The 24,339-nt window shown below is 51.1% G+C and overlaps 1 protein-coding gene across 1 annotated transcript in view; it reads left to right on the top strand.

Moving 5' to 3' along the window:
* Positions 1-23,541, top strand: part of GAB2 (GRB2 associated binding protein 2) — a 101,762-nt gene extending 78,221 nt beyond the window's left edge. Inside the window, 8 exon segments of the mRNA XM_056327125.1 lie at positions 3,495-4,081; positions 5,114-5,148; positions 5,150-5,209; positions 5,894-6,176; positions 7,166-7,256; positions 9,084-9,186; positions 10,032-10,157; positions 16,434-23,541. Coding sequence (XP_056183100.1) covers positions 3,495-4,081; positions 5,114-5,148; positions 5,150-5,209; positions 5,894-6,176; positions 7,166-7,256; positions 9,084-9,186; positions 10,032-10,157; positions 16,434-16,577 — 1,429 coding nt within the window. The 3' untranslated portion in view covers positions 16,578-23,541.
* Positions 23,542-24,339: the final 798 nt, after the last annotated feature.

The raw sequence follows: 24,339 nt of genomic DNA, 5'->3' as shown, positions 1-24,339 counted from the left end.
CAACTCCATCCTTGGAGGTCTGAAAAACCCAGCTGGAGAAAACCCTGAGCAATGGTCTCATCTCATCGTGGTTGGGAGGAGGTCAGACCGGCGACGTCCCGAGCCCCTAGCTTTCCTGGCTTTCTGGGTTGTATTAAAAACTGGCTGAAGTGCTGGACTCAGAGGGTGGTGATCAGTGGCACAAAGTCTAGTGGGAGGCCAGTCACTAGCAGTGTATCCCAGGGGTCAGTACTGGGTCCAGGCCTGTTTAACATCTTCATTAATGATCTGGATGGTGGGGCAGAGTGTACCCTCAGCCAGTTTGCTGGTGGCACCAAGCTGGGAGGAGTGGCTGGTACACCAGTGGGTCATGCTGATATACCAGAGGGTCCTCAACAGGCTAGAGAAATGGGCCAGCAGGAACCTCATAAAGTTCAAGAAGAAGTGTAGTCCTGCACCTTGGGAGGAACAACCCCAAGTGCCAGTATATACTGGTGGCCACCCAGCTGGAAAGCATCTTGGCAGAAAAGGACCTGGGGGTTCTGGTGGGCACTAAGTTGAACATGAGTCAGCAATGGGGCCCTTGCAGCCATGAAAGCAAATGCTCTCCTGGGCTGCGTTAGGCCAAGTACTGCCAGCAGGCCAAGGCAGACGATCCTTCCCCTCTACTCAGCACTGGTGAGGCCACATCTGGGGTGCTGTGTCCAGTTCTGGGCTCCCTTGTATGAGAGACAGGGACAAACTGGAGAGAGTCCAGCAAAGGGCCATGAAGATGCTGAAGGGACTGGAGCATATCTCCTAAGAGGAAAGGCTGAGAGAGATGGAACTATTCAGCCTAGAGAAGAGAAGACTCCAGAGGATCTCATCACTGAATATGAATGCCTGCAGGGAGGATGCCAAAAGGATGGAGCCAGGCTCTTGACAGTGGTGCCCAGTGCCAGGACCAGAAGCAGTGGACACAAAATGAAACACAGGGAGGTCCCTCTGAACACCAAGATTCAGCTTTTCACTGTGAGAGTGACCAAACACCACTGCAGGTTGCCCAGAGAGGCTGTGGAGTCTCCATCCTTGTTTGGACGGAGTCCTGGGCAACCCGCTGTAGGTGGCCCTGCTTAAGCAGGGGGGTTAGACCAGATGACTTCTAGAAGTCCCTTCCAACCTCAACCACTTTGTGATCCCACAGACAGGGCCCTAATTCCTGCCTTTAACCAGCAAAACTACAACCAGTGGGACGGGCAGGGTTTGCTCCGTTCATCCCTCCCAGAGCTCACTGGGCTTCGCGGCAGCCCGTGGTGCACAGTGTGGTGTTCCTGAGCAAGCGACGGCTCTCCGCCTCCAGTCTCAGCCGGTTGCCTTAAATAGTGAGGAGGTTTTTTGACGTGAAGAGTTTTGGCTCGCAGGAGCGGTGAGGAGGGAGGGAGGCAGCAGCGGTCAGAGCCCAGCTGGCGTGGGGTGAGAGCAGAGCCCAGGCTGCAGCCTCCGCCGGGCTTTCCTGCTGCAGCTGCCTTTCCCTACTCGGAAAACAACAACGGACAAAGGCTCAGAAAAATTAACTTCAGATGGAGTTAATGGAACAGTGTTTAAAATACGGCTCTCTGACACTCCAGCTGTGAGGATACCTAAAAGCCACCCTCCGAGAGCCTACGCATGGCTGAGACCCAGAGGAGGACGGAGCCAGCACCAGTGCCTTGGTGGGCAGAAACAAACTGGCCAGTGGCAGCTTCTGCAACTGGGCCAGAAATAATCTCCCCGATCAATGCCCCAGTGCACAGGACCAGGCTGCAGGACTGCTGGGAATTCCTCCCCTTTCAGTTCTGGAGCTCTTACTTTACTCATCCATAAAATGAGGGTAATAGTAGCTAATTGGCGGGCAATGCTGAATAATTAACCCGTGAGATGTTTCAAGTCCTCAAGCCGAAATGACCCTGCCAGAGCCCAGATGTCTCCCGGGAGGACTGAGCTCCAGCGGCAGCAGGGATTTGTCATATCGCAGCATCCCTTGTTTTTCCCCCCAGATAAGCCCTATTTCTGAGCGCCATCTCGTGCTGGCTCCATGAAACAGAGCCCCTCTTGTCCCTGCAGAGCATCAGCCCTGCCAGAGCAGTGAAAACCATCATCTCCTCGCTTTTCCCAGAGGGCTGGCACTTCCCCAGTCATTTGCCACAACTGGAAATTCCCCCCAGCCGTTTCACTTTTTCCCAGCTCGGTGACTGATACAGGGCAGGAATTCCTTTCACAGGGAGGTGTTGAAATGGGGACAGCTGAGCCCTTTCTGGCTTTGAGTCTGTGGTCCCCAAAAGTCTGACCCATGCATGGTTATACCTCTGTGGGCAAAAAGACCCAGCCCGACGCTCCCGCTCACCCTCTCCTGGTGCGCATGCACTAACTCCTCATGGCAGGGTAACCCTTCTTCGGAGCTTTGCCGTATTTTCTTCTTCCACGCTGCTTCAGCCAGCTCAGGAAAAGGTATCATTATCACCAGTGCTCATATCTGCTGCATCTTGCCCTCATATCCCAGCACTTCCACAGTGATGCTCGTGTTTCCCTAAGCCTTGTGGGATGTGGAGGTGCTTCACAGCGGCAGGGGTTGAAGATGGGGGGGGGGAGAAAAATCCCAAGTGGCCAATTGAAGTATCCCCTGACTCAAGAAAATGTCATTTGCTGGGGTTAGGGGTGCAGAAGGCAAACCCATGGGGCTCATCATCTTCTGCAGCACTGGGGCATTGAAAGAGGAAGCAGTAGGAGGGATAAAACAGGAGGTGAAACACCTTGGAGGGGAGCGGTGGAGGAGCGGTGGCTAGCAAGCAGTCATTAGAGGACCAAAGTCTCCCCAGTGCTCACCCTCCGTCTTGGCTAGCATCCCCAGGCATGACTGCAATACAAATTGAGGAATCATTAGCAAGGCAAGGACCTAGTGACCACGCTTCCCTGCTCACCCTGGGGGACTCGAGGGCTTTTGTACCTCTGAATTCAGCCCTGAGGTTCATTCCTCCTCCCCTGCAGATTAGGGCTACGGACCCCAGATCCCAGCTGGTCACTGCTGCCATCTCCCCAGGGCTTGCCCTGCAAGAGAGCAGAGTGGTGGCACGGTTGGAGGCTTTGAAATAATCCCCGTCAGGAATTTTTCCAGTCCCTCTCAAAGCACATTTGCAAGGCAGAGGTGAGAGTAAGCCTTCCTCCTGCGCTGTGGACGGGTGGCTGACACGTCACAGCGATGCTAATGGGGTGGCTCTGTGCAGATGTGTCTTGGGTTGCTGTCAGATGGTACAAAAATTGCCCTTTTGGATCAATTTATGTCTGGATAAACAGCTCTTCCTGCCTGTAGACAGAGGCATTTTGAAGGTGTTTTGGGATAAAACATGTTGTGGGCATGTTTGAAGGGGTCTGAGGTGTTCCCCATGGCCTGGGGTTGGCCAGTGCAGGTTGGGAAGGTGATAAATGCGGGAGGCAGAGCTCGGTGCACCCCAGGTCTGGCTCTCCCCCCATCTCAGCCCCTTTTTCCCCTTCTTCTACAGGAGTGCCAGCTTCTCCCAAGCCACAAGATCCGCCTTCTTCATGCGGAGTGACACGGCGGTCCAGAAGCTCTCACAGGGCAATGGGCACTGCATGAACGGGGTTGGAGGGCAGCTGCATGGCTTTTACAGCCTGCCAAAACCCAGCCGGCACAACTCAGAGTTCAGGGACAGTGCGTACGACCTCCCACGCGCCTTCGGTTCCTACACCCACCCCAAGTCGAGCCTCACCAGCTCCGAAACTGATAATGAGGAGGTTTACGTCTACAAGACCCCCAACAACACCCTATGCAAGGAGTTTGGGGAGCTCTCCACGGACTCCTACGACATCCCCGCCACCCCACTCTCTGTCTATCAGATCCCCAGGACATTTACGCTGGACAAGAACCACAACGCTCTGGCCGTGGCTGCCAGCGACTCGCCTGCTGCACCACCTCCGCGGCCCCCGAAACCCGGGCAGATGGAGCCACGGTGGGGCAGCCCACCCCAGCGGCCCCAGCCCAGCGAAAGCTTAGGGCTGGCCCCGATGGCAGCCACCATTCCCCGGAGAAATACGCTGCCAGCAGTGGAAAACAGCAGGCTACACCGAGGTGAATTTGGGGGTGGGGAGCTGGGGGTGGCTTTGTCCTATCTAGCAGACTTGGACAGGTCGGTCCCACTGATTTGTGGTAGGGCTGGGGTGACTGTTGGCGTCAGTCAGGGTGTCGAGCACAAAGCAGCTCTCCCCAGTCAGAATTTGGGTTTTGCATGCAGCAGGCTTGGAGAGGTATTCCCAGAGCTCTGCCTACCAGAGCTGCTCAGCTGGGTCTTGACGGCGTTGTACCTTGAACCAAAATCCCAAATCTGCTTGCCCATGCAGCCCTTCACCAGTGCTTTCGGCCATTTTCAGCTTACTTCATAACAAGGTTTGTCAGAACATACTTCAGCCTGGAGCTGCCTTGGTTTTCCTCACCAAACAGGGATGTAATTTTGCACATCTCCCAGACCCAGCATCCCCAGTATGGCAGAGCTGCCCTTCCCATAGGCCATGGATGGACCGTGCATGAATGTGCCCTTTCCAAACCTTGTGCCTAGGATGAGATAGTCACAAAGTAACTTAGAAGAGGTGGTTGGAGAGGGAACATACTGCAAATGATACGCACGGCTCCCTGAAATGCGTCTTCCATCCCCTCCTACCTAAATACCAACATTTGGGCTGAGATCAGACCCATGCTCAGCAGTACACAGACCAGTCTGAGAGCTTAATACCCCATTCTCACCCCACCGTCCCCTTACCAGAAGCTGCCAGCCCTTACACCTGCTGAGTGAGCTGTAGTGGAGCTCTCCCTTAACCCTGTTTTGTCACCATGATCTGCCTTATCTGATGTCTTTACCCCTGGGATTTTGCAGCACTTTGGCAGAACCAGGTTAGGTCCCCGTGGCACGTGCGTTGTGTTGATGCATCAGAGACATGCTAATTGGGAGGGACCACAGCGAGGAGCCTGTGACAGGCTAAAAACCATATCCCACCAAAGTCCACCAGTGTCTCAGCCGTCAAGAATAGATACTGCCCTCCCAGCGCCTGGATTTTGTTTGCAGGGGACCCTTTTATTAGCAGTTATGAATTTGTGGTTGTGTTGCAGCTTCTTCTTGTGAGACGTACGAATACCCCCAGCACGGGGGGTGGCAGCACTGTGCAGTCAGTCGAGTCGATGAACGATGGGTACAACTCCTACCTGGTGAGTTGGCCTTGGTGTCGGCCACCACGCTATAGGCACCGTTTGCACCTTACAGATTCAGAGACAAGTTAGTTCAAGGGTTGGACCTCACAGCCTAGACCTGCAGAGCTAAGAAGGGTTTTTTTTACCAATTTCAGTTAAAACCATGGTGGCCTGCAGGGCAGAGATGGAGGGACAGCCCCCTAACCCAGCGCCGCATGCAGAGCTTTGCTTTGGGTACCTCCACAGAGCCTATCTGCCTGGAGCTTTGACCCAAAAAAAGCACCCAGGAGTTTGGCTTCTTCTTGAAAGCCTGGGATGCTGCTGAGCTGAATTTTGACATGTTGCCAGAACAGCCTCTTTTGTGCACTTTCTAAGACTTCCTGAGCTGGAAATGACATTAAAGCAGCCTTTCGTATTGCATTTTAGTCATGGCCAGAGCCCAGGGAAAAATTGCTTTCCGGGTTAAGCATGCTTCTGCAGCTCACTCTGATCATGAGAAGAGGCTCAAACTGGGCGATTCAGACCCTTCCCTGAACTCATGATGTTACAATGTCTTGGAAATAGTGGAGGTAGACTCTCTTAGTGCAAACTGATGGCCAAGGAGGGGACAGACCATCCCTTCCTTCTGTGCTGAGATTTTAAAGCTGGTCCCACCTCAGGTGTGTGTGATGCTGACAGCACACCCTTCTGCTTGCCCCCCAGCAAGCCAAGACAGCAGTGGCCCGCTCCCACAGCACCGACTCCGAGGACAACTATGTCCCCATGAACCCCGGTTCCTCGCCCCTGATCCATGCCGAGAAAGCCAATGACAATGGCCAAAATCTCTACATCCCCATGAGTCCTGGGCCGCATCACTTTGACCTGGTGGCGTTGTCCTCAGCCACCCTCCCCGTACATAAAGGAGGAGCCATGGCACAGTGCCACAGACGTTTGAGTGAAATCCAGCCCCCACCAGTCAACCGCAACCTCAAACCTGACCGGAAAGGTAAGAACGTTTGTTTGTGGGCAAATCTTTCCAGGAACCTTTCTATTCTTGTAATACTTCAGACTACATCTGTTGTCTTGTGCACACTCAGTAGAGTCCTATGGGGGGTGTGCTTTGCTACCGCCAGCACAGTCAGACCTTCAGATCTTCCCCATCCCCTTCCTCTTTTAGGAGGATTATGGTGCAAATGCAGCTTTTGTGGTGCTTGAACAGCCTTTCTCAAACCCTTCCTGGCCTTGAGAGGAGATGCACGTCACAGGCAGGATCTCACCCCCTTTGCCTGCACCCCTTACCACGCTCCACCCCAACATCTCTGTGTCATATTCAGATGACCCCGCTGTTTCCTACTGGCTAGTTCTAGGCAGTTCTTCACTCGGGGCTCTGCCTACATCCTCCAGATCCCTCCCCAAACCATTGTCTGACAGGTTGCCAAGGAGGTGCTGGGAAGGAGGGCTCCCATCATTAGGGTGTCAACACCTAACCTCATCCATGCTAGGCGAAGGATGGGGCTGGAGCACAGCGTTCTTCTCTTCCACCTAATGAGAAGACATTGCATGTTACCCTAGTCCATTCCTGTCCCCTGTGGAGAAACGCTCTGGCTGGAGGCAGCTCAGGGCTGGCAGAACCTGGTCTTGTCCCCATCTAACAGGTCATCACAGCTCCCTAATGAATAGGTTTGTTATACTCTGGGGTTTGGGTGTTTTTAGCAGATCTCCATTCCCCGGGAGGCACATTCCCCTTTTGGGGCCACCCATCCACTTTGTGACTCTGGGTCAGAGGGGGAAATTCACTATTTTCCCCCAGCCCTGGTGTAAATGAGTGCAGGGATTTCGGCTGGAGGTATTTGTCATCAGCAAGGAAGGCTTGGGGGGGGCTGATCAGCAGAATGCAAAGCAACCAACAGTTTGTTGGGGACCCTCTCGTGCCAGTCATGGATGCCGAGTTGTAGGAACGTGCTGCCTCTGAATAAAGGCTTTTCCCCTCCCCAGCAAAGCCATCACCACTGGACCTGAGGAACAACACAGTCATCGATGAGCTTCCCTTCAAATCGCCAGTCACAAAATCTTGGTCCAGGCCAAGGTGAGTAATGGTTGTGGTATGGATTCTTGCTGTGCTCTGACAGCAGATCTCTGGTCTCACTGTCGCCAGTGCCCACATGCAGCCACACTGTCGCCTCTGCCGTGGGTTAAACATCTCTGGCTGAGTGTTGGCTGCTCTTGTGCTTCTGCTTGCTGCAGAGGTTTCTTCTGGCCCAACATCTCTCTTTGTTGCAGGAGCACATTTCTCATGGGCTATTTTGAATCAAGCTAGAAGTGAGCCCTTCCTTCGGATGCAGACCTGAATTCTCCCAATTCAAAAATCCCCCAAAATGATCCCTTTAGCCCTCATGTTCTTTGTCAATTTTAGAAGCAGGAGCCACAAAGCTGTGTCATGCCATGCAAACATCTGCACTGGGATGAAAGTCCACCTTGTCCAACACCCTACCCCCATCAGGGACCAGCAGGAGCTATCTGGGAAGAGGGGCATTTATGGAGTAATTCTTTCCTAAAATATTCTGCCACACCATGGGGATTTGGAGCTCAGGGGTTTCCTTGGTCACATCATGGCTAGAATGAGGACCTGGGTCACATGCTGTTGAAGCAGAGGGTCTCCTCCCTTGGATCCCTCATGAGCTTAATCAAGTGTTGTAAGAGGCAGAGTCGTATTTGCCAGATCACAGCTGGTGGCAGGAAGATAAATTTGTTTAGGTCGGGCTTTCACGTGAAATCCCAGCATGTGGCCAAGCAGCTAATTAAGATCCCTTGAAGACGTTTCCTATTTCTGCGTTCTGACAACTCCTAGAGGGCTGTGGCTCTGACACAGGACCTGTGGTCCACCGTGACTCGTGACGCAGCTTAACTACCCCAACTCATCCACACCAGGGGCATGGGGCACGATTTCACATCCAGCTCTCCCCCCAAACCCCCCCGCCATAGTTTCAAAACACAGGGTGACACTCACAGGTCTGGCTGAGCTGTGTTTTGATTGCCTTGAAAGCAAAGCTTAGCCTGAAGGAAGTCTGCGAAATGAAACCAGAGCACTTCAGAGCAAAGTCTGCCAGCCAAAAATAACAGGATTCGCATGATTCCAGTTCTGCTGCTAATTCGTGATCTGATGTTGTCCAGCGAAAGGCAGAAGCAAAGCTTGGCTGCTGTGACTCCTCAAATAAATTGGATTGTGTGGAGCCTGACTGCAGGGCATGAGCGCTGTGTGCTGAAATCACTGCACTGGGAAACAGCGAGCGGGGTTTGATTGACAAGACGTCCGACCCTCGAGAAACTAATGGATTTTTCCCTTATCAGCTAATCATATGACCCTGCCTTTACTGCAAGGCAACAAACAGCTTTTTAAGATGTGAGTTTTAATGCCAGATGCTGATTGCATTATGTTATTCGGTATAATTAGATTTGGTCAATTGAAAGCAGGGAGATGCCTTGGAGGTTTTGTTTTCCAGCAAAAAATTTGGGTAGGGCCATGCACAGTAAACAAACGCTGGAGATGTGGTGGGGCTGGAGGTGAGGAGCTTCACCAAGCCTGGCCCTGCATCCTCCAAAATTAAATATTTCCTGTGAGATAAAAGAGTTCATGGAGCCTGATTTATGTAGCTGATAGCAGGAGAGTTACAGGTACATAGCAAGCAAGTTGTTATTAAAAAGTCCTAGCAAGAAAAAAATGAGAAGACTAAACCTGGTGATTGCTGACCCATGGGAAGGTCAGGTTGGAGAACCTCAGTGCCGCCAGCTCTTCTTCATGCCCTGTCCCCAGCTCCAAGCCTGGTGATGTTTGGAGGTCGACTCCCATCCCTCCTTGGCAATGGACCAGCAGCACCTGCCACCGTCATTAACACATTGATCCTTGTCCTTACAGCCAGACCTTCAACGCCGGCTCTTTGCAATACTGTCGCCCTGTCTCCTCCCAGAGCATCACCAGCACTGACTCGGGAGACAGTGAGGAGAACTACGTGGCGATGGTAAGGGCCCCACAGCTAAGATACATAGTTCTGGCAGGAGATATACGTTCTCCAGCTCTGCAAACACATTCCTAGCTCATGAAGTGCTCAGATAGCACTGTGTGGTGTACATCTTTACATACATCCCTACATGCATGGAAGAGTGGCTTTCATTCCTAAAATGACATGTCCCGTTGGGGTATTAACTGTATATGAGAGCAAGGACATATATCACGTACTTTGCCAGGAATTTAGAGGGGATAAAAACATCTAGGGACTGTCAGGGGGTATTTTCCTAATTTAAATTGATGTTTTTCAGAGGGTTTTTTTCCCCTAACAGCTGCTGACCTCATGTTTATGTGGAGGGCAGGGGCTATCGGAGCAGCAGCAGGGAGCGGCACTGCTTACAGGGAGGAGATTTTGTCTGCCTTCACAAAGCTGCTGAGTTGAAGCATATTTTCGAGGCTGTGTAACTAAGGGGGTAGAGGAAATCTGTGCTCTGTGTAGCATGGTTGTGATTAGCAAAGATCCCAGAGCTGGTCTGGCCTCGATGAGGTGTGGTTCCTGCGAAACGCTGAAGCCTATGTCTGATGTCAGGCATGCGAATAAAATTAGGACAAAGGCTGCTTCGATAGATAAAATCAAGAGCATGAGCTTGGAATATTTGTTAGCACAACATGCAATAGGTACAGTGCCCCAGCGCTTCTGCACGCCCTGGTCCCAGGGGCAGGTGAGCAGATATCCAGGCTGGCACTTTTAAAAGTGCCACCAAGGCATTTCGTTGCCAGATTTGTGATAATTCCTTTTTTATTTCCTTTCTTCCCATTTTAATCCTCATTATCTCTCCTGTCTCTTCCCTGCATTAGCAAAACCCCATTTCTGCTTCTCCTGTTCCTAGTGGTACCAACAGCCCAGCGCCTAAAAAGAGTTCGGGGAGTGTGGATTATCTGGCCCTGGACTTCCAGCCAAGCTCGCCAGGGCCACACAGAAAGGTATGGGGTGGGGGGAGGGGTGGGGGGCGGATTTTATAAACTTCTGGTTAAAAGTGATATATTTTTTTAAGGGTTTTTATGCACATTGGCAACAGCATGGCACAAAGCCCTGAGCAGATCAGCTCCAGAGCAGACACATTCCGCAGTGGAGCCAGGGAGTGTGGCATGGGGGGGGGGGGGGGGGGGGGGGGGCGGGGGGGGGCGGTGTCCTGAGCTGGGGAGACCTCAGGGGAGCACCATGACCTGACAGGAGGAGCCAGCAGCTTGCAGGAGGGCAGCTGACAAGGCATGGACAGGGCTGGGGGTAACAGTGGCCGCCCCTGCCCCGTTCCCACACAGGGCATCCCTGGAGAGCGTGGCGAGCAGGACAGGCAGCCAGGATCTGTGGGAGCAGCGTGGGCAGGAGGGTACGCGAGGAGCACGCTGCCTTAAAGGAGGGACGTTCCACTGGTGGAGTGGAGACACCTGAAGTCCACATAACCCAGCAACAGGGCACCATGCTGCGACCATCTGCATGGGTCAAGGGCACTCATCCTACCTGACCCTCAGCGGCAGAACGGTGGACATGTGTCTGAGAGCTAAGGTTGGGGGCTCTGCACCGTCTACCCCGGCGGTGGCTGATGCCCCCACCCAGACAGAGCTGCTGAAGAGCAAGGCTGCAGTGCAGACCTCCAGCTGCAGGACGTGTCCAGACCTTTCTCCTGGGGCAAGGGCAGGTAGGAGACCTGCCTGCAAAAGATGTGCCCGGGTGGAGGACCTCCTGCAGCAGGTGACTGAGCTGCAGGAGGTGGTGAAAGGGCTCCGTAACGTCAGGGAGGCTGAGGAGGAGTTAGATAGCTGGCTCCAGGTGGTCTGTGGTGGATCCACAACCCATGGCCAAACAGCCAGAAACTCCCCCACCGACACACAGAAGGGAGGGGGGCCTATAATGCAGAACGGTGGAAGTTTGCAGTGACAAGGACCTGCAGGAGGAAAAAACTTCCCCCAAAGCCTGAGGTGCCTTGCAGAACCGCTTCGCCACTTTGTAGACTGAGGAGGAAGGACCCACCACCCTAGGAGGGATGCTGGAGCCAAGGAGGACAGCCTGATCTGCTCCCTGTAAAACAACCAATGCAGCTAAGAAAAGGTGATGGGTGAGAGCAGTAGCAACTCTTCGGAGAGGCGCCCGTTTGCTGACCTGCTGCGCTCTCCAGAGAGGTGTGATCCTTACCCGGGCTCGTATCGGGGATGTCACCGGGAGACTACCAAGCCCCGTCCAGTCCCACTGACCCTTATCCGCTGATGTTGTTCCACGTGGGCACCAGCGACACAGCCAGGACCAGTCGGGGGCAACAAGAAGGGTTACAGAGCCCTGGGAGAGGCGGCCAGGGGCTCTGGAGCGCAGGTAGTTTTTTCATCAGGGAAGAGGTTTGAAGGGGCCAGCTGGATCTGGTGAATCAGCAGGTGGTCACAGGGCTGGTACCGCAGCCAGGGCTTCGGCTGCTTAGACCATGGGACTGGCTTTGAGGAACCTGGTCTGCTGGGGGCTGATGGGGTCCATCTGTCAGAGAAGGGGAAGAGCATCTTCGGTCATAGGCTTGCCAAGCTGGAGAAGAGGGCTTTAAACTAAAGTTGCTGGGGGAGGGGAACCTCAATCCATCCCACTCCTACCACTTTGATGCCAGTGCCAGCAAGAGATGCCCAGGGCCTGGAGATGTATCACGGGTCAGCAGGAGAGCGCCTGAAGAGCAGCACAGAGGAATTCCAGCCACTCCAGCCAGTAAGCCAGCTCCACCAGGGGCCCAGCAAATGCACGTAGCATGGGGAATGAACAAGAAGAGTTAGGGATGTGCGCACACCTGCAGGGCTATGGTCTCACTGGCATCAGGGGGACCTGGTGGGATGGCTCCTGTGACTGGAGTGTTGGAATGGAAGGATACAGGCTCTTTAGGAAGGACAGACAGGGGAGACACAAGGGGGTGTCACCAGCTGGAGTGCACGGAGCTCCACCTAGGGATGGGTGAGGAGCTGACTGAGAGCTTATGGGTCAGAATTAAAGGAAAGGCAGGGACAGGTGACATTATAGTGGGGGTCTGCTACAGGCCACCTGACCAGGAAGACCAAGCAGATGAGGCCCTCTATAGACAAATAGGAACAGCCTCATATTCACAAGCCCTGGTCTTCATGAGAGACTTCAACCACCCCGGTACCTGTTGGAGGGACAACACAGCAGGGCATAAGCAATCCTGGAGTTTTCTGGAATGTGTTGATGATAACTTCCTTCTCCAAGTGCTAGAGGAGCCAACGAGGAGAGGTGCTGTGCTGGACCTTGTTCTCAGCAACAAGGAGGGGCTGGTGGGGGATAGGAAGCTCAGGGGCAGCCTTGGCTGCAGTGACCATGAAATGGTGGAGTTGAAGATCCTCAGGGCAGCAAGGAGGGTGCAGAGCAAGCTCACCCTGGCCTTCAGGAGAGCAGACTTTGGCCTCTTCAGGGATCTGCTTGGTAGAGTACCATGGGATAAAGCCCTGGCAGGAAGAAGGGCGCAGGAACGCTGTAGATATTCAAGGATCACCTCTTCCAAGCTCAGGAGCGATGCGTCCCAACAAAGAGGAAGTCAGGCAAAAATGCCAGGAGGCTGCGTGGATGAACAAGGAGCTCCTGGGCAAACTCAAACACAAAAAGGAAGCCTACAGAGAGTGGAAGCCAGGACAGGTAGCCTTGGAGGAATACAGGGAAATTGTCCAAGCAGCCAGGGACCAGGTTAGGAAAGCTAAAGCCCTGATAGAATAACATCTGGGCAGGGCCATCAAAAGCAACAAGAAAAGCTTCTGTAGGTACATAGGTGATAAAAGGAAGACTAAGGAAAATGTGGGCCCTCTCTGGAAGGAAACAGGAAACCTGGTTACCTGGGACATGGAGAAGGCTGAGGAACTCCATGACTTTTTTGCCTCAGTCTTCACCAGGAAGTGCTGTAGCCAGACTGCCCAAGTCACAGAAGGCAAAGGTAGGGACTGGGACAGTGAAGAACCACCCACTGTAGGAGATCAGGTTTGAGAACATCTAAGGAGCATGAAGGTGCACGCATCCATGGGACCTGCTGAGAGGCATCTGTGGGTCCCGAGGGAACGGGCAGATGAGGTGGCTAAGCCACTATCCATCATATTTGGCAAGTCATGGCAGTCTGGTGAAGTTCCCACAGACTGGAAAAGGGGAAACATAACCCCCGTTTTTAAAAAGGGAAAACAGAAGATCCAGGGAACTACAGGACAGTCTTTCTCACCTCTGTGCCCAGAAAGATCATGGAGCAGATCCTCCTAGGAACTATGCTAAGGCATGTTGAAAATAAGGAGATGATTGTTGACAGCCAGTGTGGCTTCACTAAGGGCAAATTGTGCCTGACAAGTTTGGTGGCCTTCTAAGATGGGTTTACAGTGTTGGTGGATAAGGGAAGAGCAACTGATGTCATCAACCTGGATTTGTGCAAAGCATTTGACACGGTCCTGCATGACATCCTTGTCTCTAAACTGAAGAGGCATGGATCTGACGGATGGACCACCTGGTAGATAAGGAATTGGCTGAATGGTCGCACTCAAAGAGTTGCAGTCAACAGCTTAATGCCCAAGCGGAGACTGATGGTGAATGGTGTTCTTCAAGGGTCAGTACTGGGACTGATGTTGTTTAACATCTTTGTTGGCAACATAGACAATGGGATCAAGTGTACCCTCAGCAGATTTGCCAACGTCAATCTCTGTGGCATGCTAGAGGGAAGGGATGCCATCCAAAGGGACCTTCACAGGCTTGAGGAGTTGGTCCGTGCAAACCTCATGAAGTTCAACAAGAACATGTGCAGGGTCCTGCATGTAGGTCGGGGCAATCTCAAGCACAAATACAGTCTGGGTGGAGAATGGGTTGAGAGCAGCCCTGAGGAGAAGGACTTGGGGGTGTTGGTGGATGAGAAGCTCAACGTGATCTGGCAATGTGCACTTGCAGCCCAGAAAGCCAGTCATGTCCTGGGCTGCATCCCCAGCAGCATGGCCAGCAGGGCGAGGGAGGCAGTTCTGCCCCTCTGCTCCGTTCTGATGAGATCCCCCCTGCAGCGCTACGTCCACCTTTGGGGCACCCAACATAAGGACATGGACCTCTTGGAGCAGGTCCCAAGGAGGGCCACAAAGACGATCAGAGGCTGGAGCCCCTCTGCTGTGGAGACAGGCTGGGAGAGTTGGGTTTGTTCATCCTGCAGAAGAGAAGACTCCAGGGAGACCTTCTAACAGCCTTCCAGTACCTAAAGGGGCTGACAAAGAAGCTTGAGAGGGGCTTTTTACAAAAGCCTGTAGTGATAGGACAAGGTGGAATGGCTTTAAGCTGAAAGAGGGGAGATTTAGGTTAGATATGAGGAAGAAACCCTTCCCCGTGAGGGTGGCGAGGTGCTGGCCCAGGCTGCCCAGAGCAGCTGTGGGTGCCCCATCCCTGGCAGGCCTCAAGGCCAGGCTGGACAGGGCTGGGAGCAGCCTGGGCTGGGGGGAGGGGGCCCTGCCCCTGGCAGGGGGTCTGGAACTAGATGGTCTTGAAAGTCCCTTCCAACCAAACCATTTTGTGATTCTATGGCTCTATGGTCTGCTGCTATATTAATTCTAGGTCGGACTCGGGCTCTGTTGCATGTCTGCAGCCTTGCTGGAAGTGTCACCAGAAGCATGGATGTGCAAGGGTTCAGGGATGCTGATGAGACCAGAAATTCATCTAAAGATTATGTATTCAAAAACTGTTAGGAGGTATCCCAAGAAGTATCAAAAAAGGGTTTTTTCCTCCTCCAGAAGAACAGGTCCTCCAAAGCCAGACTTGGGTTTTCCAGCTGAGGTACTTTCCGGAGCTCATTCAGATAATGCTGGGCACCTACTGGCTGCCAGTCAGGTGCCTTTAAAGGGTGCCATTTGGGCAGGAGAAGTACAAACTGCTTTGACAAAGTGAAGCTAAAGTTTAAAAGCTAGATTATGTTGAGCTGATCAAGCCATTTCCCGGTGAGAAAGAGCTGTGAGGAGATGAGGGGTCGGGAATGGGATGTCTCTGCCAAGTGTCCTGTGGAAATGTGAGAGGGGAACAGCCTAAAGACCCAGATGTTGGTGACTTTTGTCCAGGCTCATACACGGGGAAAACAAGCCTCATATTATTGCTAATTGTAGGAAAATAGGGGAAGGGATGAACTCAGGGCATCCCCACATCCAAAGGAAACCATCTCTCCTGAGGTGACAAGTGAGGCATAAAATTTTCATGCGATGGAGATTTCACAACCTCCCCAGTAAGGCCACCTAGCAAAATGAAGAAGACACCCAAGGATGACAGAGTGGGCTGGGGGGGTACCAAAGGCCACTGGGTGCCGCTCTGAGCAAACTGGGTGCCACTCTGAGCAAACTGGGAGGGGGAATGAGAGGCTGGCTCAAGTAAAGCAGCACCTGAGTGAGGGGTCAGCGAAGGACAAGGCATTGTCTAAACCTTTGTGGGAGCCACCTGTGAGTTGGCCTCAACTTTTCAAACACCACCTTGTTTCCTAGGCAAAGCATCCCACTGGTTAGGTCTTCTTACTGTCCGACAGTTGTCCCTTAATTGTTTATTTCTGCCCAGCCATATTTCTGCAGATATTACCAATTTAAAGTATATCTCAGCCTGGAAAGGTGGTTGTAAGTCATTAAAAAACATCACCTGGCTCCAGCTGCAAGCAGCTGAGGGTCCTCTTGTAATGCTTGTAGTGGCAGGCAAAATTCCAGGACTGAAGAAGCTATGGAAAAATTATCTCCTTCTTCCTCAGCAGGTCTCCTGGGTGAACCTGCAAACATATCTGTTGTTATGGGGATGGAAATAATCTAGTGCCATAGGTACATGGAGTCAGCACAGCTAAGAGGGGTGGAGCTGGGATTTTTGTGTATCTGTAAGAGTTCTTGAGGTGTTTACACAAAAATGAGCAAGGAGCAATGCTAAATTTGCAATGTCAGCAGTTAGGTAACACATTTGCAGCCAAATATTCATGTCCCAGAGTTGACATGAAGATAGACACCCAGTTTGCTGTTTCTTCCCTCCCATTGCACCATAGTCTCATGCAAGCAAGGTGCAGGGCAGACTGAAATATCTCCTCCAGGAGCCTTTGGGAGGTTAGAGGGAGGGTGGTGAGCTATGGAGTCTGCAGGAAAGCAGGGGAGGTGCCAGTGGACTTGCAGCATCCACAGTGCTGCTGTGGGAAGGAGCGAGAGGGAGCAGTGAGGAGCTAATGAGTGACCAGGCGGTGGCCGTGTTTCTCCTCCCCACAGCCCTCCACCTCGTCGGTCGCCTCAGATGAGAAGGTTGATTACGTGCAAGTGGACAAGGAGAAGACACAGGCGCTGCAGAGCACCATGCAGGAGTGGACTGATGTGCGGCAGTCCTCGGAGCCCACCAAGAGCACGAAGCAGTAGTGCCTGGGGCAGGCAGCGAAGCAGGCTGACAGCTCTGCTGGGCTGGATTTCTAAGACTTGTCTGCGGAGAGGAGAGGGTCTTCATTTTTTTATTTTTTATTAAGGCAAAAAGAAATTTAATTTCAGGGGAAGACTTGGCGGATACTGTTTGCCAGTGATAAAGACCAACTGTGTTCGGTGGCTAGGTTTGTGCTTTAGCTGCTGGATGCACAATCCAGGAATTTGACTTAGCAATACCAGGTTTCACCCTACACATCTTTTGCTTACAGCTATTAAAACCACCTTGTACGTGCTAACACTGATCATCTCTCCCCATCTCCTTCGACGCTGTACTCCCAAACCATGCCATGCAGGTTTGCAGCATCTCTCATAGGACATCATTCCCCAGCTCTGATTCCCCACTCCTTATGGTTGCCCTCTTCTCTGCCTCCTCACAATCCCAAAACTGAGCAAGGACCATTCCTTTTGAAATCACTTTCATTGTCCCATCTCTTGTAAATAACATGTTCAAAACCTCTGAGGGCTATTCTTCTCCTGGTGGGACAGCCCCCATGGTTTTGATTGTGGTTGTTAACCTTCAGAAGCTTGAAGAGCATCCAGACTTTTCCACTGAGCTGACTTAGAAACCCAGGACTTGCCCCGTTCTCACACACATGCATGTGTGAAACAGCCATGTTTGTTTGTTTGGATGTCTTCTGCTGTTGATGCTCTCCAACATCTCTCAAAGTCAATGGGATGGACATACTGGCTTTGGATGGCAGAATTTAAGCCCTGACCCACTGCCTATCTGAAATCAATTGCCCGTGAATGTGGCCTTACGAACCAAAATCTGCCCTTTGTGGCACCAAAAGAAATGCAGAGAGTGAGAGTCCTCCACCTGTAGCCATCATGAGAGGCTCTTTGGTTGAGTACAAGGGACACAGGGAGGCTCTGGAGACTCTGTATATCTGGACTGGCACAAGGATGAGTGACAAGGAGGGAGTGGAAGGCTGTTGGGAGCAGTGGGAGAAGGCAGATGCTGTACTGCAGAGGTTGGTCTTGGGTGAGGAAGTCCAGTGGGGTGTACTTTGGAGGAAAGGAGTAGTGTAATTGAAATGTTGGTTGATGGTGAGGTCTTAGGTGTGGGAAGAGGCTGGTCAGGAGAGTCAGGGCAAGGTGTTTCAACATTAGCTTTGATGTAGCATTATGGTTGGTTTGTGGTGGGTGCGAAGGGCTGGATTAGGTGTTTTCTCCCCATCTTCAGCAATGTTTCTCAACACAGAAATGGGGCTTGTTGACATTAACGACTCTAGGCTCTAATTATGGGTGGGAATCTGCTGTTGCCCCTTGCCAGCATCCTTGACACATCCAGGTTTTGGGATTATTCCCCAGGCAGCTGCCGGGTGCAGAGCCGAGAAGGAAGATACAGTTCATTGCAGAGATAATAATTCATGATCTCATGAAAACAGGAAGAATTAATGATTGCCGTGGAGCAGCCTGATTGCCAGACAGCAAGCACTGACATGAATAAACAGGCCGCCTGCAAACCGAGAGCCAAACCGAGGAGACATTAGAAAGATTAGGTAATAATATCTACTAAAAAGCTGGAGCTATTCTTTCTGCAAGCTGAACCCCTCCTAGTGCCATGGGCTCTGTCTTCCACCAACACCACCAAGTCATATTGACTATTAACACTTAAGCATTAACACATTTCTTTAATCTTGTTCGCATTTGGAAAGAGCCAGACGTGACCCACATGGGGATAGGGTACCAGTCCCTTAAGGGCTGCGTGCTAGTAAAATAAATCTTGAACTTCCAACATCGGTTTATATTTTCTTCTTGCATGCCATGAAAGGGAAGGTTATTAATGGAAAAGCTCTGACGGCCCTTTTAAGACACTGAAGTGTTGGCCTTTTACAGGAATAACAAAGCAAATAGCCTAATGCTCATGGCAAAAAGAATAATCATCTAGGGGGGAAGAAAAAAAAAAAAAACCACACCAAAACCCAAAGGGAAGATTTAGCACAGCCAGATGCTTTCTGAAGGTCAGGGAGTGTGATACAGCCTGCAAGGGCCTTTGCCTCTCATTGGGGGCTTGCACGCTTGCATAGTGAGATAATGAAATGAAGAGCAGAGTACAGTGCTTCGGATTTCTATAGCCCCTGTCATCACTGCATCTCAGGGGAGACTAAACATTGGGGCTGATCCAGAGTGTGTTCACCCGGGTGGGAGTGAGCTCCCCATCCCCACCAAAAAGCAAATGTGACTCAACTGGGAAGCTGGTTTTTTCCTATTTCATCCTCTTAAACTGTTGGGCAGGCACAAAGGAAGATGAGGCTGGGGGAGAAGGGTTATGGTGCACGCTGGATGTGTTTTCCTGCCAAAAGCTGTGCTGCTCTCCTCTCACGCGAAAACGCAGCCACCTCTGGGGTGGATTGCAGCAGCAGTTTTGGGAATAGCTCTTTGGGCTGCTTTGGGTCTCTCTCAGTAAAGCAGTGCAACTATTCTCAAGATGAAACAGCCCAGCTCCAGGCTAAAGAAAATCTTGAACTGAACCAAAAGCCTGGAGAAATCAAGTGATAGCCTATGCTCAGGTTCTTGTTTTCATCTGGGAGATGGGGAGCTCACCAAGTCCCAAAAGCACCCTGAAAGTGGGCAGGCGAGGGGGAGGCAGCAGCAGCGGTCATTTCTGGTGGTGCAGTGGCTTGAGAGACAGTGCAATGAGCTGGGATGTGTTTCGAGCCGGTGCCCTGTGCTTCTGCACTGGGACCAGGTGCGTCTAGTGCCCGCTCCCATATTTAATCCAAAGCCCTTTGTGGTGCTGGAGAAACTAGTCCTTTCTCTCTATGTCCCACAAATGTCTATTTGTTCATGGGGCAAGCCCTGGCATGGGATAGCTCTTTTCCCAAGCTCAGGCCTCCAGTTTTAATGATTTGCTTTCATGAGAATCCCCGCAACTGGCCCTTTGCATTTGGCAGACCAAGGAACAAAACATCCCAAAAGTAGCTATTTCACAACTGCTGGTCACTGGTGCCTCTCTGCTTTGCAGTGAGGCCTACATTTTCCCAGAAACAGACATATTTCTCCATTTTTTTCCCAGCTAAGCACCAAGCAAATAGCCTCTCCAAGCTAAGTATCAGCCCATAGACTCTATGCATTGCCATGTAGGCATGACTGTATCAGCCCCTCCTGAAAGCCATTAAGTAATCAATGGCTGCAGTGGAAATAGTCATTCCTGACAGTTGCCAGGCTGATTACAGCAGTCCCTGATGATTAATGTTTGTGCAGTATTTAGTCTTAAACCATATTGAAAAGCAGCTGGTTTAATTACACGGACTGCCAAGAACTTTGTCCTGAAGGCATTGAGTTTATCACATCCACTCTATACTTGGATGCTCAAGTATTACTGACGCTTTTGTTAGAAATAGGTATTTTAGGAAGCTGAGAACATTGGAAATGATTCATTTTAACTGCAATTAAAATGGCTTGAGTCTTCACGTCAGAGCCTGCTCTTCAGCTCTATGGTCCCATTTAAGAAAAGAGATGTGCTTGTAGGTGTGCGTGTGCTCATGGAGAAGGGCTGTCTGTGGGACAAGCATCATGACCTCAATATTGAGTTTTATGAAGTACCAGGGCCATGGATCAAAGCTCTCCCCGAGCTTTAGAATGACTAAGCTAGACGTTTTAAAGGCAGAAGTATCAAAAAAACATGTATCCCTCACTGTGTGTGACTGCCGCTTATGGTTCCTCTGGTGGGATGTGTGAGCTGCCTTGTAGCTGATTTGCTCCAAACTGACACTTGAGTGTTTAGTGGGAAATACATTTCAAGCTCTAAATGGATGACAGGCTTATGCTTAGTCTCAGGTTGGAGAAACAAAATACGTGTGAGTGCAGACTGTGCCAGGAGAAATTTGAGTGTCTGGCAGATAGGGTCAAATCCAGAGCTGGAACCAAAACGTATCTAAGGCTTGGGTGCACGGGGGGCTAACGGGGATGGAACTGGGCCCAGGGCCACCAGCCACTGGCAAGGTTTATATATGGGGGAACATGAGGTTGGGAGGAAAGAAAGCAGGGAGTTTGCCAGCAAGATCTGAGTCTTGGTCCTCCCCATGTGCTCCTTTGGCATGAGTCTTGAGTCAGCTATATAGAGATTTGTGGGTTGTGGAGTGGGGTTTTGGTCAGTAAAAGCCACGGTGGGAGGAGAGTTCCCACCACTCTCACGACTTACCCAGGGCACTTCACTCTCAAGGGGTTCATCCTGCCCGACAACATGATGCCTCAGTGCTCTGGCTTTCAGGGAGCCCTGGTCAATGCACCCAGCTCTGAGCTGGGCAGGAGAAACCCTGCTAGAAGTGTGGTGGGGACCTGGACGTGCTGGGACACACCTTGCTCTGGGGCTCCCATGAACTAACCATGGGGCAGCAGTGCCATGGGCTTCACAGGGTTGTCGCATGAAGAGCCACCTCCATCCTTGGAGCTTTTCAAGACCCAGGGTGGATCAACCCCACAGCTGACCCTGCTTGGAGCAGGGGGAGGGACCAGAGACATCTCTTCCCCCCAGTTTACCCTGAGACTCTGTGCTGCTGGGGCTGAGCAGAGACTCCTCCACGTGAGGGAAGGGGCCAAAGGTATTGCCTAGAGCTCTATAATACCTGAAACGGAGCTAGGGCCTCTTTTCTGGCCATGAAGCCAAGTGGCAAAGCACAGCTTACCCCTAAGGCCATACCCCACGGTGAGGGAACCTGATTCACACTGGGGCCATCCCTTGCACCTGGGAGAGGGCTGGCTAGCCCAGACCAAGTCGTCCGGGACACAGACACACAGTCCGAGCAACTGGGAGACAGCTTGAACCTGTAAATTTGTTAGGGCAGACATCAACCCAGAGCTCTCTGCAGCTCCATGCCAGCTCCTACACCCTGGCATCCCAGTCCCTCGAGCATACCGGGAAGACTTGGCTTGCTTTGGCCACCCAATGATCATGGCTCCTTGGGAGGGGTAGAGCCATGCCCAGGTCTTACGTGGTGGTGGACTTCAGTAGGAAGATGTTTAAATAGCTTCCAGGTCCTGTCTGATCTTCCTGGCCTAGGAGGCAAGTAAGAGGATGGTTTTGTCAATTCATGCTTGCGTTGTGTTGATGTTTTCCCACCTGGTGATGTTGCTATTCCATGTAAAATTGACACTCACCCACACAGTGTGTGCCGTTGGAGGAATGTTGTCTGAAGGAGATGGGTGCAGTGGGGCTGTGCCTGTGGAGAAGCCCTAAAGGGTGAAGAGCAGAGCCTAACCCCACCCCCAGCCAGAGGACACACATGGCCATCAAAGAGCCATCAAGAAAACCAGAGAGACCAGTCCAGCATCAACTCACAAGGGCCAATGAACCAGTTTAGGGCCCCTGGTGAGTCCCTGTGCCTCTCTTCTCTGCCCAGAAAGCACCAGCCCGCCCACATGTATGCAATGATCTTGCAACTGTTAATAAGGCTCTTGCAGGTAGACATGTGCACCTTTTGATCATGATTTGTCCTTGGCTGGAGCAGTTGATCCCTCCATCAGCTTGTCCTTGGTGTCACAACCTTGTAGTCGTAATTTTATCTCCTTGTACTTGTGCTGTTAATCAGGTTGCTACTTCAGTGGCTGCTCTTGAGAAAATTTGATATGTAGCAAGGTGTCACCAAACAGCTCTCTCCATGCCAACCCACAGCCAGCCGGTCCTGGCACAGTGTCCAAACTTTAACACTAGCCAGCAACACCTGGAGCAGAAGCTGACCACATGGTTCCATGTCTTGATCTAAAAGAGCTCAATGGATTTGCTTCTGATCAGCAGACTCTTAGTTTTTGATGCAGCCCATTGCTAACATATAACGGGTTCATTTGTAGGCCAGTGGGTTGACTACATGGGAGAGGTTTGCCCCAAGACCAGAAGATAAAAAAACATTATTTTTATTGTTGTTCTTTGGGTGATACCACACTTTATCTTCAGGTGGGTCGAGGGAGTTCATTTGAACTCTGCATCCTGCTTTTTCTCTGGCTTGTAAAATGAAGATTTTTAGTACTTATTTCCCAACCTCACAGATGCATCATGAGGTGTGATTAATTGGCATCTAATAATGCAAAGAGCTGTTTTGAGTCTGCATGCAATGGCCGGGAAGCATGTGGTGCTACCCCATTGTCATGTCCAGCATCACACATGACACTGCACATCCCGCTCTGCAAAACTCATTAAAAAACCCTCATCCCTAATTACCAGGGTGGAAAAAAAATTGGCAGGATTTTCTCCTGAGCAAGGCAGGTGGGGGAAAAGCCGTTTGCACAGTTTCAGCATTCTGCTGCCATGTTGACCCTGAAAATACCACATTTTCTTTGAGAGCCCTTTGAACGTGGTGGCTGAAGCACATCACAGAGAGGGGAAGGGAACAGGACCCTGGGCTCCACGGGGAGCCCACTGCTAAGTCCCATAGGGTTAGGACCAAACCTTTAGATTAGTTAAGTCCCACTCAGCCCAGCCCTTGGGGAAGTCAGCGGGTCCCCGTTGACTTTGGGCATCCCTGCGTGGGAACGGCCCCAGCCACATTAGGGTAGTTTCCTCTGTTTGTTTCTTAACCCGCTGCGAGGTGGGGTCGGAGCCCCGGCTTTGAAGCCGTTGTGTCGGCAACCGATTCGCAGGGATGTCTTGTGTGTTTCAAAGCCTATGACTGTTCGTAAAGAGGAGTATTTTTACTTTTTTTTTTTCCCCATTTGTAGAAGGAAGGACAAGAGTAATCTGTGGCAAACTGTACAGTACGTGTCTTCTTGTGGTGTCACTGTTTGAATGGTTATTAAGTTTTCAAATCACTGTGGACAGCTAATAAGTTATTAATTTATTCTTTGGGGGTTTGTTGTTTTTTTTTTTTTTTAAGTAATTTGAAACAATTATTTATCCTGTAAATTGGTCTTGAGTGAAGCCTAGATAATACTTTTTTTGCTGTTAATAAACATGGTACATGTCTGACGTGAACGTGATCTCATTTTTAAGTACTGTATGTGCAGCAGGAAAGCAATGGGAAAATAGAAGAATGAAAATAAAAAGACCATCTCTCACTGGTGACTCCCAGCATGGATTCTGAGTGGGGAATTAATGACAGGATCAAGTTGAATCGTGCAGCAACTTTAAAGCTTTCAGAGCATATTCCCAGCGTGTCACCAAGTATCTCCTTATAGCTTCAGGTGTCCTGTCTGCCCAATGAGGACCTTTAGGATGCAGTTAGGGTTTTCCTGATACCAGAACCCAAACTGTGTGTTTTTCAGTTGCTGAAGTGAAATTCATACTATATATCTGCTCCAGGGATACACTTTGCTGTGCACAGGGTGAGGACAAATGCTGGCTTCCTCGCCCATCAGCAGCTCAGTGCCTGTGAGCCCCAGCTCAGGCCACCAAATCTCACATAAAACCTAAGCACAAGAACACATCTTTTTCCCCAGAGTTAAAAATTCAAGTCCCCCCTTCAAGACACTTACATTTACTTTAACAATAATAATAATAAAAAAAACCAAAAAAGACACCTGTGGAAAGACACCTTTACAGCACAGTCCCTGTAACCCCCTTTTTTTAGCAAGAGTAGCATCACCTCACATCTGCAGCACATCTGGGATCCCAAATCTGGAGCTGGGGACTCCATTACAGGCTCTCTTTTGCTAGAGGCCTGTGTGTCACTGTGGGCCATACTATCGTACACACTTTACCAATATATCATATACAAATATTACTGTTATTACTAACACAAATATTAATATAGTATGTACTATAACT

This window comes from Falco biarmicus, chromosome 2 (assembly GCF_023638135.1).
Source record: "Falco biarmicus isolate bFalBia1 chromosome 2, bFalBia1.pri, whole genome shotgun sequence".
Taxonomy (NCBI): Eukaryota; Metazoa; Chordata; class Aves; order Falconiformes; family Falconidae; genus Falco; species Falco biarmicus.
This window is presented reverse-complemented; position numbering and strand designations above follow the sequence as displayed.